Raw genomic sequence first — 19,481 nt, 5'->3', positions numbered from 1 at the left:
TTCTCAATATATTTTCTTATCATTTGACCCCTTGTCTCACCTGTCAAACAGCACAGTGCAATCAGCCATACTAACATGTTTCTTGCAGGTTATACAGAGATGTAATTAATGACAAGTTTGTTTGAATTTTTGAAATATACATACTGCTGAGGACCTGTGACGACTTTAAGCCAAAGACATTGCCAATGAAATTGGAGCGTGAGCTGGAAAGCCCTATTTAACACACCTCAGGGGTACAGAGTGAGTTAAAAGTGAGATCCTAAAGGCTGCTATGGTTATAGGACACATTTGTGACACAACAGAGGAAATACTAAACAGACTGTAATGTCATTTTGAACACAGCCTTGTTTGTGACAATACCAGACAGTCAGGAGCCACACAGCAATACACACACACACACACACTTAGGTACCCAACTTGATGTCCTGACCCCAAGGCAGGAGGAGGAAAGGGACACACGGTGCTTATTAATGGTGTGTGTGCAAGAGTGTCTGTGGGATGAAGGCAGAGATCAAAGTGTAATAGCTCGCTTGCCCCTATCATCCACATCTTCCCGTCATACTCTCTCTTTTTCTCTCAGTGGGTCTGCCCGTCCTGTCTCTTCCGAACACCTGCCTATTAGAGGGCGGCGAGGTTAATAATAACAGGTTGCACCCCGTGTGTGTTTGTAAGGGAATAACTGGAAACGGACAGCATCTCCAGAGAGCAATTGTGTTGCATTCTCAGACCAACTAGACCGTGTGTGTTGTGTGTGTGTGTGTATGTTTACAACTGGGTTCTATGAACATACATATGTGTATGTGCAAGTCTGCATGTCCGATTTGGACACCAAAAGTATATGGACGTCCCTTTGGCTGTTTTTTCATTTTTCATTTACTTTTAAGAGTTTAAATGAGGGAAAATGGTAGTGCTGCAGCACAGAGCAACACTTCAGAGAACAGTGTTTTTTCAGCATTCTTTGTCTCTAGACTTCAAAACATTTCCCATGGGTACAAAGCCATCAATAAATTAATTTTTTTCCCCTAAACCAGTCTGGAAGAACTTGACTGACCTCCCTAGGGAATGTTATAGCAGCACATAAACATCCACTGTGTTGAAATAAGATATCTGTGAGTGTAAAGTTAAAGAGTCTGCATGCTTTGGTTCTTATAGTGGAAGTGTGGGGGGTGTTTATATATGTACAATATATAGGTTTCTGTGTGAATTTCAGCAGGGGAAGTTGAAGTTAAAGTTTTTTGAGAAGACTGCATAAGAAAATGTGAAGGGGAAGTGACTGCACCTTTTTAGCATTAAAAACAAATCGGGTATTAAAACCTAAAGAGGAAGAAAAACTACGTCACATAGTAGTGGATATTTGTGCATGCGCTGAGGCAGGAGAGAGAGAGAGAAAGAGCGGAATCGTGTCCTTTGAATCATTACCAACTTCAAAGGCTGTCGCTCTCGTTAAAAATGGACATCAAGCCCTCCATCCTGTGGAAGAGAAGAGAGAACCACAGAGAGAAGGGTGTGTATGTGTGTGTGTGTGTCACACTGCCAGGAATAGGGAGACAAAGAAACACGTACACACTTCTGGTTCTCAGTTGTTTACAGGTTCTTTGTGAGGAAACCTGATGCTTTTTTCTCATACGAGTCTCATCACTTAGCCGCTATGATGTCATCTAAAACTTTCCATGACAATTTTTTGTAACAGGTAAAAAAAAAAAAAAAAATTACTTGTAGCTGTAAAGGAAAAGTGAAAGAACATTTCATTATATGATTCTTTTTTTTGGATTCAGCTTTAAAATGATATTGTGAATGTAAGCGCATATACATTGTAAGAATCTGTTGACATCTATGTAGGGTACAAATGCAAAGTCTGGCTTAAAATGTACTGTTTATCTGTTTTGTTTACAATCTAATTTGCAATAACGCTACATGCTGACACGCTGGGCAAACCAGGGCAAACCTGACAGTGTTTTTCTATTTTTACATTAAAGGCCAATTTTGTGTTCTTCTTTAAATTATAGAATCAGTGTTCACTGAGTTGTTTGCTCAGTGTGCTCTAAGTGCCCGTCTTTTTAATAAATTATGGCTAAACAAGTTTTTTAGCCCAAGCAGACATACAATTATCTATCTAGCGTCCTCTTACTGTTTAATAAACAGACTAAACTTGGCTCCGTTCTGATTTCCTGACAGGAAAATACATGTAACCGCACAGCCTAAATAAAAAAACAGCACGTTTCCCTATCAGACACTGATGCAACACTTTTGTACCAAGATAAGAGAAGCTAGCAAGAAGAGAAAAATAACTGCTGGTTAATTTTAGCAAAAAAAAATAGGTATTCATATTTAATTTTTCCAACACCATTAAACATAACACAAAAGGTTTTTACACCAAGTGGCAAAACAGAAAACAGACTGCTATTAACAGTAGTGTTCAATAGTGTTGTTTGATAAATAAACCAACACAGGTGACATTTAAGGTTTAGCTCTGAATGACATGAAAATGAAAATGTTAAAAATACGTTTTCCTGTTTTGTACTTTCAACAGTTATTTGAGAGAAAATTGTAGGTTTCAAGAAAAAAAAACCTGGATAATTAAATAAAAATGACATCAACAGTGTTAACATTTTGAGAATGAGTTTAGCATTATTCAATTTAAAAGCATTTAATGCTAAAATAAGGACACAGAAGCAGGAAAGATGTGAATGAAATAAAAGCTTTGATGGAAATGGTTTTCTTTAAAAACCTTTAATAGATATAAAATGTAACCTTATAGTTTAAAACTCTCTTAAAGGATACCTTAAAGGCTTGAGGACTGTCTGGATATTTTTATTAAAGTAGTTTTTGTGTTTTATCTGTTACAAGATATGTAGCCAAGCATGGTTTGTAAACGTGAGCACACACTTATCGCCAACATACTTAATCTGGGTGCTTCTTCTTTTCTATGTTCTCTTTTTTCTGTCTCATTTTTCGACCATCATACTCACATTTAAAGTGTTTAACTCAGCATGAATGTGCTGGGACAGCCTGTTGTCATTTGCACTTGTCACATGTGTTCTCTGTCTGCGCTGCGTTACATGTTTGTGTGTGTGGCTTCGGATGAGGAACACACTCGTGACTTCCTCTTCATCACTAATCACTCTCATCTGCTGATCTGCTTGATCTCTGTTCTGCTGTCTGATATACAGCGGCCCTCTGAGACACTTACAAAAAGGGCGAATGAGTGTGTGTGCATGTGTGTGTCTGTGTGTACTTGTCTATGTTTGTGACTAGTTTGAGTTGAAAAATACTTTCAAAGAGCTGTTTGAGGATTGAGACTTGGGTTTAGGTTTAAAGTTATATTTAGATGTTAGATGAAGAAGAGATTAAGGTATTAATTATCCTGCATGAGGCTTTCTTTCACAGGCTCTGGAGGATGATCCTGTGTAGGCTTTTGATGGCTGCTTGTAGTCAGAGTGCACTCTCACAACATACATTTCAAACCTGTTAAGTGCATTCATTTAGCTTACGTTAAGGAACGCAACTTTAAAACGACTGAATTTTAAGAGTTTAGTTTCTCTCTGAGTAAGAAAGATTGTGATCTCAAAAAACCAAAACAAAATGAGACTATAGGGGATCGCGCAGCACTGGAGGGCATAGTTTGTGGTTTGAGCTGATGGTAAAAGTGTGTGTGTGCATGACAAAAAGTTGTTTCACGGAATCTTGTGGAAATCAGCTGTCCGGTAAAGTTTTGCCTATTTTTGGAACAAACAAATAATTGTTTCCAGTTGTTATGGAAATATTAACAAACTGGTGATGAAATCGCCCTGATACAAATCAGATTATGACTAAACAGTTGCCCGCTCGGTTGTTTAAACCTTATGATGCAATTTATATTAGGAAATAAAACAGAGACAGGTTTAGCTTTTTTCTTTTTTAATTGAACTAAATTAATTAAATGAACTAAATTCTGGATTCTGACAAAAGAAACAAAGAAAAACTTTGACTTTTTAATTACCTTCTCACTGAAATCTTTAAACAGTCTTGGCAAACTAAGAAAAAAGAGGGATCATCATGTTTTCAGAGCCCGCTGACACGCGCCTATTGTGTTACCCACAATAAAAAGATGTCCAATGCGGTTCTTCGGTGTGCCTTCGGCTGTTTTCACTGTTTTTAAAAGTATTTGCAGTTCTTTTACATATATTTCACGCAGAAAACATTTGCACAAACAAAAACATCACAAAAATGGAGCCTCATCATTGCTTCATCAACACCGAGAGGTTGGACATTTTTGAGGGATAGCAACATAAAGGTGTAGCTTAATTTTGTTCTCATAATAATAATGACATACCCTCTACAGTTTGAGCCAAATGTAAGTTGAATGAAAAATTGCAAGACTATCAGAAAACATCAGAGAGAAATGATAACAATAGAAGAAAACGAGTGCTGCTTGGATTATTTCCATGACAACCTCCCTCTTAGGTGCTTTGAAGGGTTGTCTGGAGATTTTCATTCATATAACTTGGCTGTATGCTGACCTAGCAGTTAACACTGTTCCCTCCTAATGCTTAGGATAGTTTAAACACAGAAGGTGGTATGAAATCAGTACTGATTAAGTGCAAAGTGGTGCATAAACACAGTGAGTGAAACATAATACACTCAGAGCATTATGGAAGCCACCAGCTAGATCTATTGCAGCATAACTAAGGGAGGATTCAGGGTCACCTGATCCAGACCTAACTACAGGGCTGGACTGGTAATCTGGCATACCTGGCATTTTCCCAGTGGGCCTATGCACTTTTAGGCCGATCGGCTGGCCTGAAGGGCCGCTTTGCACCAGCCGTACAAGCAGTGACAGCAGCCCATTCGCTTATTTTCATTATTAACACTGTATTGTCCGATTGTCTCTTAAAGCGACAGGCCCCTACCTCCCCTGCTTCACTGTGTGCAAAGTTTAAAAAGTTTAGTATGGAAGAGGTGGCGAGAAGGTGCAGAAAAATGTGTCAAATTAACAACATGTCAGCTGTCTGTGCTGCTGGCACCAGCTGTGGAGAGGAAGCGACAGAGGAAGAAGAAATTCACATAGTAAGAAAATAGATGAAGTGACATAATTTGGAAGGATTCAGCTAAAATGAATGCCTACTTTGAGCCACTGCTAATAGCTAAAGTGGAGCTTTTTAGAACTAACCCAACAACAGCTGTACCAACCTGATTAAAACCTGTTTCAATATCTATAATCAAATAAAATTAAATATGTATATATATTATGTATATATTTATGTGTGTGTCCATATATAAAAGGCCTCTTTATTTGCTAAAAGCTACATAGTGTGATTCTAGACAAAGCTTTCCAACTCTGATTCAGGAAGAAAAAAATCTCACACACCACACAGACAGTATCTCTGCTAACAATTTAGCTCATTCCATCCATACACTTCACCAAGCATCTCACTCCCCCTGCCTGGAATTTTATTTCCTACGGCTCCATCTTCTCACTGTATTGAGTATGGGGGTTGGATCGCAGCTTGGGAAATCCCATTAAAACGTCTGAGTCAGGGAGATGACAGAGTGAGACAGACTCCTCATCACAGCGTCTACGGCCACAGTGTGTGTACAGTATACAAACACACTAACACAAAAACATGCAGTAATGCACACATTACCCCACGCCGAGCCCCGGGGTTTGAGTCAACACCATAAACCCACCGTCCCATCGCACTTGGCGGCTGAGGAAGCCTGACGTGATGACATGATGTGTGACATCACTCACACAAAACACACAGTTTGGATTAGCACACTGGCAGTGTGACAAAAGACAAGACTGTTTGTGTGTGTGTGTGTGTGTGTGTGTGTGTCAGAGGGAAAAATTCAAATGCATGTCTCAGAGCACAGACATACACACCTGTAGGGGGCTATAAATGATCTCTGTAATTATGTGCACACATACACACAAACACACTGTATATTTCAATTACTTGGAAAAAAAAGAAGAAAAAAATAGGACAAGCAGACACACACATATATATACACAAACACACACACAGTGACAAGGCAGCCCAAGGCTTGTCTGGACAGTTTAGTGGTCTCATTAGCAGTGGGTGGAATGCCAACAGGTAATTAACCAGAAGAGATGAAGAGCGAGAGGGAGGGTGAGTGTCAGCAGTAAAACACATAAGAGAGAGATGTTCTTTATGAGGTGGATAAAGTAAAAAAGCCAGTGAAACACCAGAGGGGAGCAAAGATGACTCTGTCCTGTCTGATGTTTCAAACCCAAAAGACACAGAAGACACTTTCACTGGGCAGCATTTCGCTCCAGTGCTTTAAAGGCGCAGAGCATTATAGCTTCATTAATCCAGGTTTCAACGTGTCTGTTCTCACCATGTCTCAAAGAAGTCACAAACTGAATTTGTATTCTTGGAAAAAAATAAAGTTATCTTCAAAATCATGTATATTTAAAATAAAAATGTCCTTTTGTTGATTACCTTGGATAATCCAGACATGAGGTTTGATACCATTAAGGTATCTTTTTACAATGAAAAGTGGACCCTTCAAGGTATGTCTACGTGATGGCCAAACCCATGGCCACACTCTAAAGGTCGGTAACTCTTGTGTATTTTCATTTCTTTATTTGAACACAACAACACACTTTAGTTTTAATAAGTTTATTGGTTGGTTTGGATACATTTGTTCTACTTGTAAGCACACACATTTAGTTTACTTATGTATGCATACCAGTTCATTACTTTGATTTTTGACTGCCCTTTATGCTTTTACTTCTTACCTGCCATCATCCCTGGGAGTTGTCAGACACTGACACTTAAGGTCCCAGAAGATCTGTTATATATATGCAGAGGCCTGTTCATGTAGAGCTTTATATAATAGGAGGATTTCACATTTGGTTTTAAAACATCAGGCTCGTTACTATGAATGTAAAAATGTACAACTATATGAAGAACAGTCAGCGTTTTCTTTCTGCAAATTATTCAGCAATTTATGGGAAAGCTCTTTCAATCTGACTTTTTCAATGTCTCACCATAACACTTGCATCTGCACAAATACACAAACTTCAGAAACTCTCAGCTTAAATGAACTTTGCTTTTCTGATTTCTTTGTTTGCTTTGGGGGTTTTTGAGCCACTGACTGGATGCTGAAACCTGAATTGCAAAGCAGGATTTTGGCAATGGTGAGGTAACTTTTATGGTTAACCTTGGGTTTTCAGTGTTACGAAGGTGTTTCACTTCTCATTGGAGTACTGGTGACTCATGCTGTAGATGTGACCTGATCGGGAGAAGGTTATGTCCCATATAAGAGAGGAACATTTAAAAAAAAAAAAAAAAAAAAAAAAAAAAAAAAAGAATAAGAAGAAAGAAAGAAAAAGAAAAAAAGTCACCTCTGGCTGACAAATCAATTCTCCGAAAAATATTGTCACCCTTCTCGGAAGATCTCTTGGATCACAGTGCGCGAACAGTGAACTTTTAGCTTGTTTTGTGTTTAACCTTTAATACTTTTCTAACATTATACTTTTATCTCCCTTTGTTGTTCTGCTGCCAGTGGACCCATTTCTGATTGGTCATACTGTATCCTGCCAACACTACTTCCTTCACATGGCTGCACTCAGATAGATTTTAGCTAACAGCAACCTTTGCTTGACCGCTTAGCCTGATTGGTAATCTGGTAAGTATAGCCAGAGAAAGGAAAGATATCCTGCACATGAGGAACTTGTTTTGTGCTCTACACTCTCTCATTGCAAAAAAGAGTTCAAACAGTTTCACATGAACAAACAACAAACAGAGAAGCTAAGTTTAATGCAGACACAAGAAGTTTGATAGGAAGTCGTAGTTTGTTGCCATTTTAACTTCCTTACTCGTATTCATAGTTTTCAGTCACTTGACTGTCTCACCACGCTGGCAGGCAAAGCATTACTTTATCATAATGGGCCATAGTGGAAAGTCAGTAGTGCTGCAAGAAAAAGTGTTCGGGTTTTTACCACCTATCTCAAGCCAAGACTACTTGGATCATCTACCCATGGAGGAAAAACAAAGATATGAAGGGAAACTACAAGTGTTGGGGACTAATTCTGCCCCAGCAGGTTTATCCAAGTTCCTGTAAGCGGTGACGTCTCTCCCAGAGCTCCAGTTCCGCGACATCTATGTGAATCTTGTAGAGAATGCTCACCTTACACTGTTGCCAGAGTGAAAGCTTTCAAAGTATGGAGAGCTGCATGTATTTTCAATCTGGTTGAGTAAATAATGCCACATGTATGAAGCGAAGAACAAGAAAATTATCACATATTATAACATAATGTTGTTTTATGAGGGTTGAGCAAGTATTTTTGCAATGCCATGTAAATCATTCCTACAGGTTTGCTGTGGAGAAACTCTGAGTTGGTATGTCCCTCTAGCTATGACATGAAACCTACTTCCGTATAGAGCCTTTAAATACATATAGAAGATTTCAGTTTGATTTTAAATCAGTATGGATTAACAATGTCAGATTGATTTTTAATGGCAATTTATTTCACTGTGAACAGTAAAAGTCACAATCAAAACAAACAAAAGAAAGTCAAGATGCCGATACGAGAGAGAAACATGGCAACATTTTACAAACTCATCTAGTCATTGCATTCCTCAGCTACTGCCATTATGCTGTTAAAGAAGTGCTGCCCACTATTGCCAATTCTCTTTGTGTCAACAAACAAAATTATTTAAAGCATATGTAGAACATGTAAAACCACCACTGCCCCCAACAGACTGCAGACTTAGTGCTAAGTACGCCTGCCGTCTCATTATCTCAGCTGAGTTCTTTAAACGAAACAAAACCAGATGCTCATTTAAGTTTGGCAGTGAAGAAAAGACGCTCTTGCCAAATCTGACAAAAACAGACAGTAAAAACAGCTAAAGAGTGTTGTACTGATGGAAACATATCAACACCTGCTATTGAAAACACATGTGGATTTTTTCCCCCCATGAGTCTCTCAGTAAATGCTTTAGCCTCATTAGTAGCTACGTGATTTTTGAATGTTAACTCTGTGAAAATTCAACATCTCCATTGTTTTTTTAGTAGTAAAAACAGGCTTTTTCCATGCCACTATGTCATCTTTAGTTTATGGACATTTGGTTTTGAGTGTTGCAGATTCCCACCATCCACTGGGCAACAAATCTAAAAAATTAAATACCTTAAGTTGTGCAAAGGCAGTTTTTTTTCTCTGCCAACAAACAAACAAAAAAAAGGGAATTTCATAATTTTAAAATCAAAGCTACAATTTAATGCTAATTCAGCAACAGTGCAGAAACACTTTGGACATTCTGATTGCTAAGTTGCTTTTGCAAATAACTCAAAATTCAATGGTAAACAGTCAGCCCAAACCACCTCCTGGGTCTGCTGAGATCAGTGAAAGGAGATAATTATGTCAGTCACTGCTGCCAAAACTCCAAAACAGTTTATCCTCTTTTTATTCAAGCCCACTTTGTCAAATGAATCCGTATTTTTAACCAACAAAAAGGTTGTGATGTGAGCTTAAAGTGACTTCATGTGCACACGTCCACACATTGATGAGAGGACAATAAGGATAAAGATGATAATGTGCAGTAAATAAGGCAACTTCAGCAGGAATTGATACACCGCTCCCCAAACTAGAACTCCATTTCCCTGTCTACAGAAAAGTTACCGACAAGACAAGGAGGAAGATGTGTGCCAGATTGGCGAAACAAAGGATCCGTTCACCTCCTCTTCTCCCATTGAGATGCTTGCTTGTTCAGAGAGGAGTGGAAGGAGAAGATGTGGGAAAAGAATAAAAAAGAAAAGAAAAAAAGAACGAGATCCTTTGCTCATTCAACTCTTGCTTCTCCTTGTAGGAGAGGAGAAAGTTCTTTCCTTTTTTAAACAAGTTTTTGAGGGGGAAAGAGGAGAAGCAGTAGTAATTTTAAGAGGATATAAATATATATAGACAAGCTGGAAAAGGGTTAGTAAATATCCCTTTTTGCATCCTTTGCTCGTCTTTATTGTCAAGATTCTGACCTCCTTCTCATTAAAGAGTTCTGTTACGTTAAGGTTTCCACCAAAAGAAAACGCTGGTCAACTGGCTGGCCAGTGTCTTATCACAGTGACAGTACATTGCAGGAGCAGAAGTGGCCTCAATCACTCGGAGTGGGAACAACACAGATGTGCAGGAAGTTGTCAGGATGGCTAAGGTGTTCGCTGAGCCACTGCAGAGGCGTCTCCAGCAGCGGCTCGATGCCGTGGATCACCACCTGATAACGTTTCTGCTCACCTAGATGGAGTGAGAGGGGACAGTTAGTAAATACCATCAGTTATTTAAAAGTACTAATTTACAATATGTTCTTTTCTCAGTGCTGGTTTTCCAAACTCAGTGTTTAATCTGCCGTTGTTCCTGTAATATACAATTACACTCCCAAAAGAATGCAAATTATTTCAATCACAATTACACAAATATTGAAAGATTTTTGGACCAAAAAAAGAAAACAAAAAATCCAATACACAAAACAGTGATAACTAATTAAGTTAACTGGCAACGGACCAGTAGGTCTAAATTGAAAAGCGCATCCAAGCGAGTAAAAAAGTTCATCAATCTGTAAAAACTATACAGGAAAACGGTTCAGAATAGCTTTTTCCCCCCAATGTGGCATTGCAGGTTAAGGGATTGCACATTTTTATCATGAAAGGATTCAGAGAATATGGAAAGATCACAGCATGCAAGCAACTAGGTCCCCGAAGAAATACTAAATAGATACGAAATACTAAATAGATGTGATTCTTAGGCCTTGAGGATGCACTGCACAACAAAATGACAGGTTTCTGTAAAGGAAACCACTGCGATGGCACAGGAACCCTTCTGAAAGCCACAGTCAATGAAGTCAAACACCCATCAATGCTCTGTTATGCAAATTAAACCAATATACCCGAGATCCAGAAACTCCTGAGTCACTAACATTAAGACGAACCGAAGTGTAAAGGTGTCTTGTTATGTGAGCAATGGAACCAAGAACGCCGCAGGGCAAAAAAACAGTGCTGATGATGGTAAGCGGATGCACCGGTGCACAACAATGTGGGTAAGGTGCACATTCGTGCAGTCCCAATAATGCTCAACAGGTTTTGCTGGCATCCAGTCCAACATGTTTTTGCTTGTTAACAGCAAGAAAATGCTAAACCACTGTTTCCACACATCACACATCAACAGCATGGCTTACAGTAAAAGAGGCTGCCTGATAAACTGTCTGCAGTTTAACTCTGAACAAAACGGGTGCCGATATAAAACAAACAGAGGACATCCCAAAAGAGTGGGAAAGTGCTGCATAAATTAATGAACAGGAGGAAAAAACAAAGGAAGAAAAACATCATGTGACAATTTAAAAGCAGGAAGGAGAGAAAGAGAGATGAAAAAAAATGAAATAACGTGAGAAAGTCAGAGCAGAGAAGAGAAAAGAAAAGACAACGGTGTCAAAAAGAAACAAGATAAAAGCACAAAGACTAGGAAGCAATGCAGGAGAAGAGAGGAAAAGAGATGCTAACATGAGGTGAGAGAGACCACATCAGATAGTACAGTAATACCACTGGTGTGGTGGATGAGAGAGAAAGAGAAGAGAGAAAGTATGAGTGGAAATGTGAGTGTGTGTTCAGTTAAAAAGTAAAGTGGCAGTTTATTGTTTTTGTTAACCTGTCACAGGATTCGAATTTTAAACTTTCACTCTGACAGTGCGTGGTGAGTGAGAGTAAGCGTCCTTTGGTAACGCCCATCCCTCAAAGGACCACGACTAAAAACACAAAAAACGAACGTTATGAGAAACAACTTCCTCGACCTTTTCAACTTGCGGAGGTCAGATCATTCGTCGAGTGTACATTTCTAAAGATTAAATGACAACTTTTAATCTGTAAACTCCTCTAGTTTAACCAATGATCTCTTTATCAGCAGTGGCATGATGTCATCTGAAGGAGCTCTGTCAAGTCTGAAGAAATGAGGTGTGAATTTGGAAAACTATTGCATTTTAATATGGGAAATTAAGAATAAAACTCCTTTAGCAATTAAAAGCACTAGCCTTTTCCTTTCATCTAAAGCAGCGGTCCCCAACCTTTTTTGCGCCACGGACCGGTTTATGCCCGACAATATTTTCATGGACCGGCCTTTAAGGTGTCGCGGATAAATACAACAAAATAAAACTAGTACCGGTACCGAATAAAAGAAGATTTATTCATAACACACGTGAAAAGACCCAGGAAAACCGAGTAAACAATAGAAACGAACACAAAATAATGCTGAAAACCGATAAAAACCCTGAAAACTATACATTTCACACCTGAGCCTCAACTCTCGCGGCCCGGTACCAAACGAGTCACGGACCGGTACCGGTCCGAGGCCCGGGGGTTGGGGACCACTGATCTAAACTACCTCAATGTCATAAAATTAAAAATGGCACAAAAATAAGAAAAGATAATCATGGTAACACAAGAGCAACGAACAGGAAACCACGTCAAGATGACCATCCTTATTACTACTTTTAGCTGTACTTAATACTAAGGCCTTAATACGTAGTACATTTTATATTCTTTCCAACAATTTTTAAGACACCATTGCATTTGTTTTAGCATATTTTAAAATGTTAAAAAGTTTCTGAATTTTTATAGATTTATGCAAGTACAGACGTATCCAAGTAGTGGTTGGATGCATGCATACAGCAGCTCAGATCAGACTCATTTCAAGCCTCAGACATATTTCTGAAGACCAGAAATGTCTAGAAAAAAAAGTATGCACGCATATTTTCTACCACTGAGCTTTAATGATAATCTCTTCTTAGAGTAAGGAACTGACCTCTAGTTTTAATATAATAAATCATTACATTTTTGTAATGTGCAGGGCAGTTTATATAAAGCAACTCAAATTATATTATCTGTTCATATTTTAATTTCATTAAAGTCATAACTATTCTGACTTCTCTGACATAATTCCTTCCTGACTGATATTCATGCTTCAAGACATATTTTTGCAGTGAGCAGGCCAGAAGATGACCAAACTTTTAATTGGCCATAAAACAGAAACTATGTTTAATATGTCAATTAACATAAAAACAGTCACTATTTTTTGGTCCAGTTCATCGTACAGGCAGAAATGACACTGCAATTCTTTTAGTTTAGATTTGAAATTTTAAACATGAACTTATTTTTGAGAAACCGTTTTTGAGCTTTTTACCATTTGTACTTTGCATTTGTCTTTGCGTGAGAAAGGCAGACAGTGATTGCCCTTTTCCTGTCTATCACTGTTGTCCTCACACAGACACACACACACACGCACGTACCCACACACACACACACACACTGTTGTCCTCATTCAGTTCCACGTAATATCAGGAGGACGGTTAAGACAGAGCGTTAACTGCCGGTCTGAGAAGCAACTCCACCCCACACCTGCTGACTGACTGGCAAACAGAAACATGCAATAAGTTAAAATGAAAAAGCAATGCAACTTCTCAGCAAAGGTTTGCTTCTGAAGATGGAGGCTGTGCACATTTAGGCCAGACCTGTGAGCTGCCTCTACTGGTGGCAGCTGGAACTTACATTTAAAAGCTCTTTAACTGCTTTTATGTAATCCAGTATTGGTACTACTCTTCAAAACAAACCAGAATTGTTTAATCATTATAGCTAAGGTGCTATTTTAGAGTAACGGTTCATAAGATTACACCAGCAGATGATTAAAAAAAAAAAAAAAAGAGGAAAGGCTTGGCCTCTGCATGCTTATTTTAACTGATGCTATGTGCATGCAGGAAGTCTGGGGAATACAGTTTGTGCATGTGTAAGCATCTAAACAGGACTTTATTTTACAGAAATAAAACTTCTTTTTTTTTTTAAGTGTTTTTTCTTTTAAACCTCTGAGCACCTAGAAATGCATTTGAGAAAAGTACAAACCATGTAGATGTGAGAGGAAAAAAACAAGTTGGTAAAATTAAAATAATTAAAAAAAACATTACCAATTGTATCTAAACAGTGATAACTATTTTGTTGAATTTTTAATTTATTTATGATTTTCACCATTCATTTCCAGTGGAATTAAATTAATTAATGAAATTAATTAATTAATTTCATTAATTAAATAAATCATCTCACAATAGCATTATTAATGCATTTTAAACATAATAAAAAATGTTTGAAGATTCAAGAAGTGCGAAATTAAAAGGATGTGTTGTTTGCACCTCTGGTTAACTGTGCTCAAACCACTTAGCCACAATCTGAAAAAGAAAGAGGATAAAAAAACAAAAGTTTTTGTTCTTTTCTTTCTTTTTTAAATGTTATTTCTTCTTTGATGACGGGATTTGAAGAGTCCATACTCTGAAGAAAATCATCTTTGGGTGGAGGTCAATTACTTACAGATGAGCTGTTGAGGAAAAAAACAGCTGAACTGAAATGTGTTACAAGGAATTTGAAAAGGGGAAAAATGTTACGCAAAAAAGAAAAAAAAAAAGAAATAATGAATGTACAGCATGCAACTAAGAAAGGTCAGCTTTCGGTTTAAACTTCACACAAAATCCTTTTAGTAAGGTCCTATTAAGGTCCTACAATGCACAATCCTCTCCATAGTGTCCTCTATGAGCAGGAAATCTTTAATGTGTTAAAATATAAACCAAAAAAACAATGAACCTGTGAAAATCGTCAGAGGCTGAAATTGATCATTCTGAATCTGCATTCATTTGTACTGTGAACAGTGAAACGAAGTACATAATTGTGACACCATGTTAGGGGGGTGGGGAGCAATGATTAACAAACTATTTGGCAAAAACGTCTCGAAAAAATTCATGAGAAAAAGTGCAATTTAGTTCAAAAGCACAGAAAGTAAAAGGTGAGATGCTGCTTAAGTGACAGCAAGAGTGAAAACACACTTTCCCTGGTTCACTCATTTAATTGCGCTCTCTCTGCTTTACACGCACTCACAGACACAGACACACACACGCCTACATACACACACACAACACGTTTCTGGGTGGTATTTCTTAACCATCACTAACCTTTACCCCTTGCCTGGCAACAGAAAGGCAGATGGGGGTGGAGGAGGCGTATTATCACAGTATCACTATGAGAAATCGGGGAAATTTGCAATGGGCCACACCCCCCAAAAACTCTCATACATCCATACGCTACTCAAACACATAAATATTACTTTAGATCATCACTTTAACCACCTGCACCCAAATTAGTCAGACGAATGTGTGCAGTGTCACGCTAAAACCCACACAAATTCATAAAGTATTTGGGAAACACATGAGCAAAAAAGCAGGAAAAGGCAAACTGAATTGCCAGTAAGGTCAACCTGGGTGGATGACTTTGTCTGCAAAAAACACATCGAACATCTGCACCACTGGAACAGCTGACACATGTTAAGCCAAAAACAATTGACACAGTTAATTAAAACAAGCTTTTTTCCTTTGAACCACAGAAACATGTCATACCAGTGTTATATGAGAAGGAAATAGAGAAATAGAAATAGCGCATATGTAACCCACTTAATCCTTAACTTTCTAAGATGACATCAAAATATCACAAAATGCAGCAAAAGACTGTCAAAGGAATTGAACTTTGTAGAGTGCTAAAATAGCCTTTAGCCACCAGGACATTGTCAAAGCAAGTAAAATTACCTTTTGCCCCTAACATTCTTGCTCATCAAGTTCATTTTATTATGCGCATGAAGTACAACTTATCCTCACAAGGCCATTGCAGTTGTTTGGAGGCAGGCTGCCTCTCACCAGCCAACCCGTGTAATCTCCTTGTGATCGATATATGGCGGTGGCAGCATGAGCAACCTCTGGGTGACCAGCTGATCACCATAATTAATTACAATCAGTTGCCAAAAGCAAAAAAAAATTAATGCAATCACCGGACAACTACTGATGAGGGTTTTTTTTTTTTTTTTTTTTAAACTACTAACCAGGAGGTTGCCATCCTATTTTTAATCTAGTGTGACAGAGCCATAAGAAAGCATTTAGTGACTCAGATGATGCCATAAGAATTATGGAATGGACCATAATTAATAAAGAGCTCTTTAAAACCCAAATTAAATGCCACAATCATCTTTTTTCCAACCAGTATGCGCTTTTTACACATTTATAACCAGTGTAGAAAAACTAGTCAATCATGCATTTCTTTAGATTTGGAGAGGAAGTCGGAGTAAACCCACGCAGGCACACGGAAAACATGTGAACTCCAAACAGAAAGGCCCCAGCCGACCAGGAGTTTCAAACCCAGAGGCTTCTCGCTGTGAGGCGCTAGTAGTAAACCACTGAAAAAAACATGGGTATTTACCAGGAAATTATATAAAACGGAGGTGTTATGAAAGACACACAATGTGAACTCTGAACTAGAGCAGGGTAGAAAATGAGTTTCTAAGATAGGCTGACACATTTTTACAGTTTATATTATTACAGCTTGATAATATATTATCATATTTTTTTTCTGAGAGCCGTGCCAGCGTACTACCCTGTCTGACTCACACCCCGCCCCCACACACCCTCTCAATCTCAAGGTTGCTCTCAAAGTTCCCTTGCAGCACAAAGGAGCACAACACAGGTATAGTGGTAAATAACATTTGAATATTGAAATTGGAATTTAACTTGATGTTAAAAATGCATGTGTGCCAATATGGATGCATATATAGTTTTACATAAGTTTTGCATAGTTTGTTGATTTGTAGAAACATGCAACTCCATTTACCTCGCAGAAAATGGAGTTGCTGGTTACCACTGTGAGGTTGTGGCATTTTAGCAGGTTAGTTTGGTTCCTGCTTAACATTTTGAAACACCACAGTAAGACACACAAGCTAGGAAAATGAAGTCATGGTAAAACCAGCAACTCTTAAGCTCTCTCTCATGAGAGCAAGACCAAGTTACTTGTCATGAACTGCTGAGTGAAGCAAAAGGTGAAATGAGTTATTTGTGAGGTAAAGACCATTAAAAAGGGTAAGAATGGGTTGTCCACAATGTCTTGTTAGAAAGAAATCCCTTCAAACTGAGGTTAAATGACCCATGAGCAAGCATTCTGGCAGTGACACAAACAACAACACTAACCTGTTTTTTAATGCCAAGAAAAAAGGTGGTTACATTCAAGGTGGAGAGTTTGATTCCCCCTCAAGCAACCAGAAGTACAGGTATAACCGTCAGAAGATGTGTCACGTACAGAAAAAAAAAACAATGCTGAGGAATATCGTACAGGAATAGAGATTTAAAAGTGGTGTTTTCCGGATTTGACTAATACAGTTCTGTGAATTATTCGTGTGACAGCTCTGACCATTAACACCAGGAAAAGATCTTTTTGAAGCCAGCTGACAAGAGTTAACACGCAGATCTAGTCATCAATATCCAGCAGCTCTACTGTTAAGTAATAAATCACCTGCTTTTTTTCCCTGTCATCAGCATTTTAAATTGTATAATTAAACTACATTACTATACTGTAGTGTGTAATTCCAGCTTCTGATTTTCATAAGTACTTTTTACAGACAACAAGATAACGATCCATTACTTCAGTATTTTTGGAAAAATATGTTTGGAAAAATGTTTTGTCCAAAGGAAAAAAAATCCAAGAAAAGTAATCAGTGATGATTGTAAATATCTTTAAATCTCTGTAGTGGAAGTTGCTTAGTGGAAGATTTTCCATGTCCAGAAATCATGACCACACCTGCTAAAAAGACCAAACAGAGAGCTTATGGTTTAATAGTAAGTGCTCAGTTGGCTCACTCCAAATCCAAATCAGTTCATTAATAATAACTCGTTTACACAGCAAATAAACAGTATCTATATGAAAAGGAAAAAAAAAAGAGTAATTTGTTTGCTGACATACACACACACCCTGTGGTTGAGTAGTACCCAACTGCTGGCCAAGAGAACATGTTTTGTCAACCAAGCGCGGCCAAACACTATTTAGAAAGACCGCAATGCTGCAGTCTCCTCACAGCAAACAGCGGCTGACTGCATGACTGGCAGCTGGTCAGACTTTCTGGCTGACAGAATGAATTACTAATGACTAACTGGTGGATAAAAATGACTACCTAGCTACTGAATGAAAGCTGGCGAGTCCAACTCTCCACATGGAAACACTTTCTGTGAGTATTCTGGAAATCTTACTGATGTACTGAAGTATGCATGCAGGAATTTCGTCTAACAAGTTACAGTACATATAAATACAATAACTGAAAAATGCCTTGACAGCCAACACACAAAGATCGCTGTGTGACTATTTAAAAAAGGTTCAGTATAGTGCACGCTCATGGACACTTTATTAGGTATACCTGTGTCAAAATGCCTTGTTGGTGTCAGAGGTCAGAGGCCCGTCTGCTTTGGACAGTGCTCATTGCATACAATGGTACTACTACTACTACTACTACTACTACTACACTTGCTTAACAAAGTTCACCTATTCAATCCCTGAAAACAAAGACACAAATCCTTTGGGGGTGACATAAGGTGAACACCACAGCATTGCCTAAACATTGTTGCTCATGTACCCATGATCTGATGGCTGCTTCCAGCAAGATGAAACACAATGTCACAAAGGTCAAATAATGTCAAACGGGTTTCTTGAACATAATTATTAAAATGGCTTCCACAGTCACCAGATTTCAGTCCAATGGAGTATCTTTAGGATGTGGTGAAACGGGAGATTCACATCTTAGATGTGTAGTCAAGCAATCTGCAGTAAATGTGGGATGTTAATATTATGAAAAAAACACCTCTAAAAAATTTTCAAAGCACCTTACCGAATGTACGCCACCAAGTACTAGGGCAGTTATAAAGACAAAAGGGTGTCCAAACCTGTACTAGCGAGGTGTACCTAATAAAGTGGCCTCTGATTACATGTTTGAAGAAAAGTCATCATGTAATGTTACTGTCTGACACATTTTAATACACCGTTAATAATTTGTTATTCATGTAATTTATGTCATGACATTTTCACAGATTCAAAGATTTATGTATATTCTGAAAATAGGATAGTAATTAAAAACAAAGGTGTACACAAATAAAATGACCTAATGTTCTGATGAAGGCTGCAAGGCTGAACTATTAACATGTCTGTTGACATGGCCAAAATAAATTGGTGAAACTGATTTTTATTAGGTTTTGTGAAGATGCTATCCATTTTCTTTTTAGGTATTCAACATTGTACCTATATGATTTGGGTTTAGCACCACAGATAGTATAGAAAATTTACAATACAGTGGAACCCTGACTTACGAAAATCTTCGACTTACGAACGACCCTCGGGAACGAATTAATTTCGTAAGTCGAAGCACCCATTGCGCCTTTTGAGTGAACGATAGGCTATAGGCTAATTGCTAACTGCAACAACAATATGTCGTTCAAGTGGAACAGTGAAGCGCATGTACGAAAGCCAAGGGGGTTGTCACATGATTCGGAAGGCATTGTAGGCATTCTGGGCTCAGCCAATCAGAGCCAGCGGATTTCGTTACGCGGGCATTTTGCCGTAACACGGGTAGAAATATTGCCGTTAAGTGCCTTCGTAACTTGAATTTT

General features: G+C 38.2%; 1 protein-coding gene across 2 annotated transcripts in view; it reads right to left on the bottom strand.

Moving 5' to 3' along the window:
* Positions 1–8,456: 8,456 nt before the first annotated feature.
* atg5 (ATG5 autophagy related 5 homolog (S. cerevisiae)) overlaps positions 8,457–19,481 on the bottom strand; it is a 46,373-nt gene continuing 35,348 nt past the window's right edge. For both annotated transcript variants that reach the window (XM_006791788.2, XM_006791789.2), the window contains exon 8: positions 8,457–10,231. In XM_006791788.2, the coding sequence (XP_006791851.1) occupies positions 10,095–10,231 (137 nt within the window). In that variant the 3' untranslated portion in view covers positions 8,457–10,094. The remainder of the gene's footprint in view (positions 10,232–19,481) is intronic.

The sequence above is a fragment of the Neolamprologus brichardi genome, chromosome 11 (genome assembly GCF_056152115.1).
Source record: "Neolamprologus brichardi isolate AB-2024 chromosome 11, ASM5615211v1, whole genome shotgun sequence".
In the NCBI taxonomy this organism is placed as follows: domain Eukaryota; kingdom Metazoa; phylum Chordata; class Actinopteri; order Cichliformes; family Cichlidae; genus Neolamprologus; species Neolamprologus brichardi.
The sequence above is the reverse complement of the archived record's forward strand: the minus strand, read 5'-3'. Positions and strand labels throughout refer to the sequence as shown.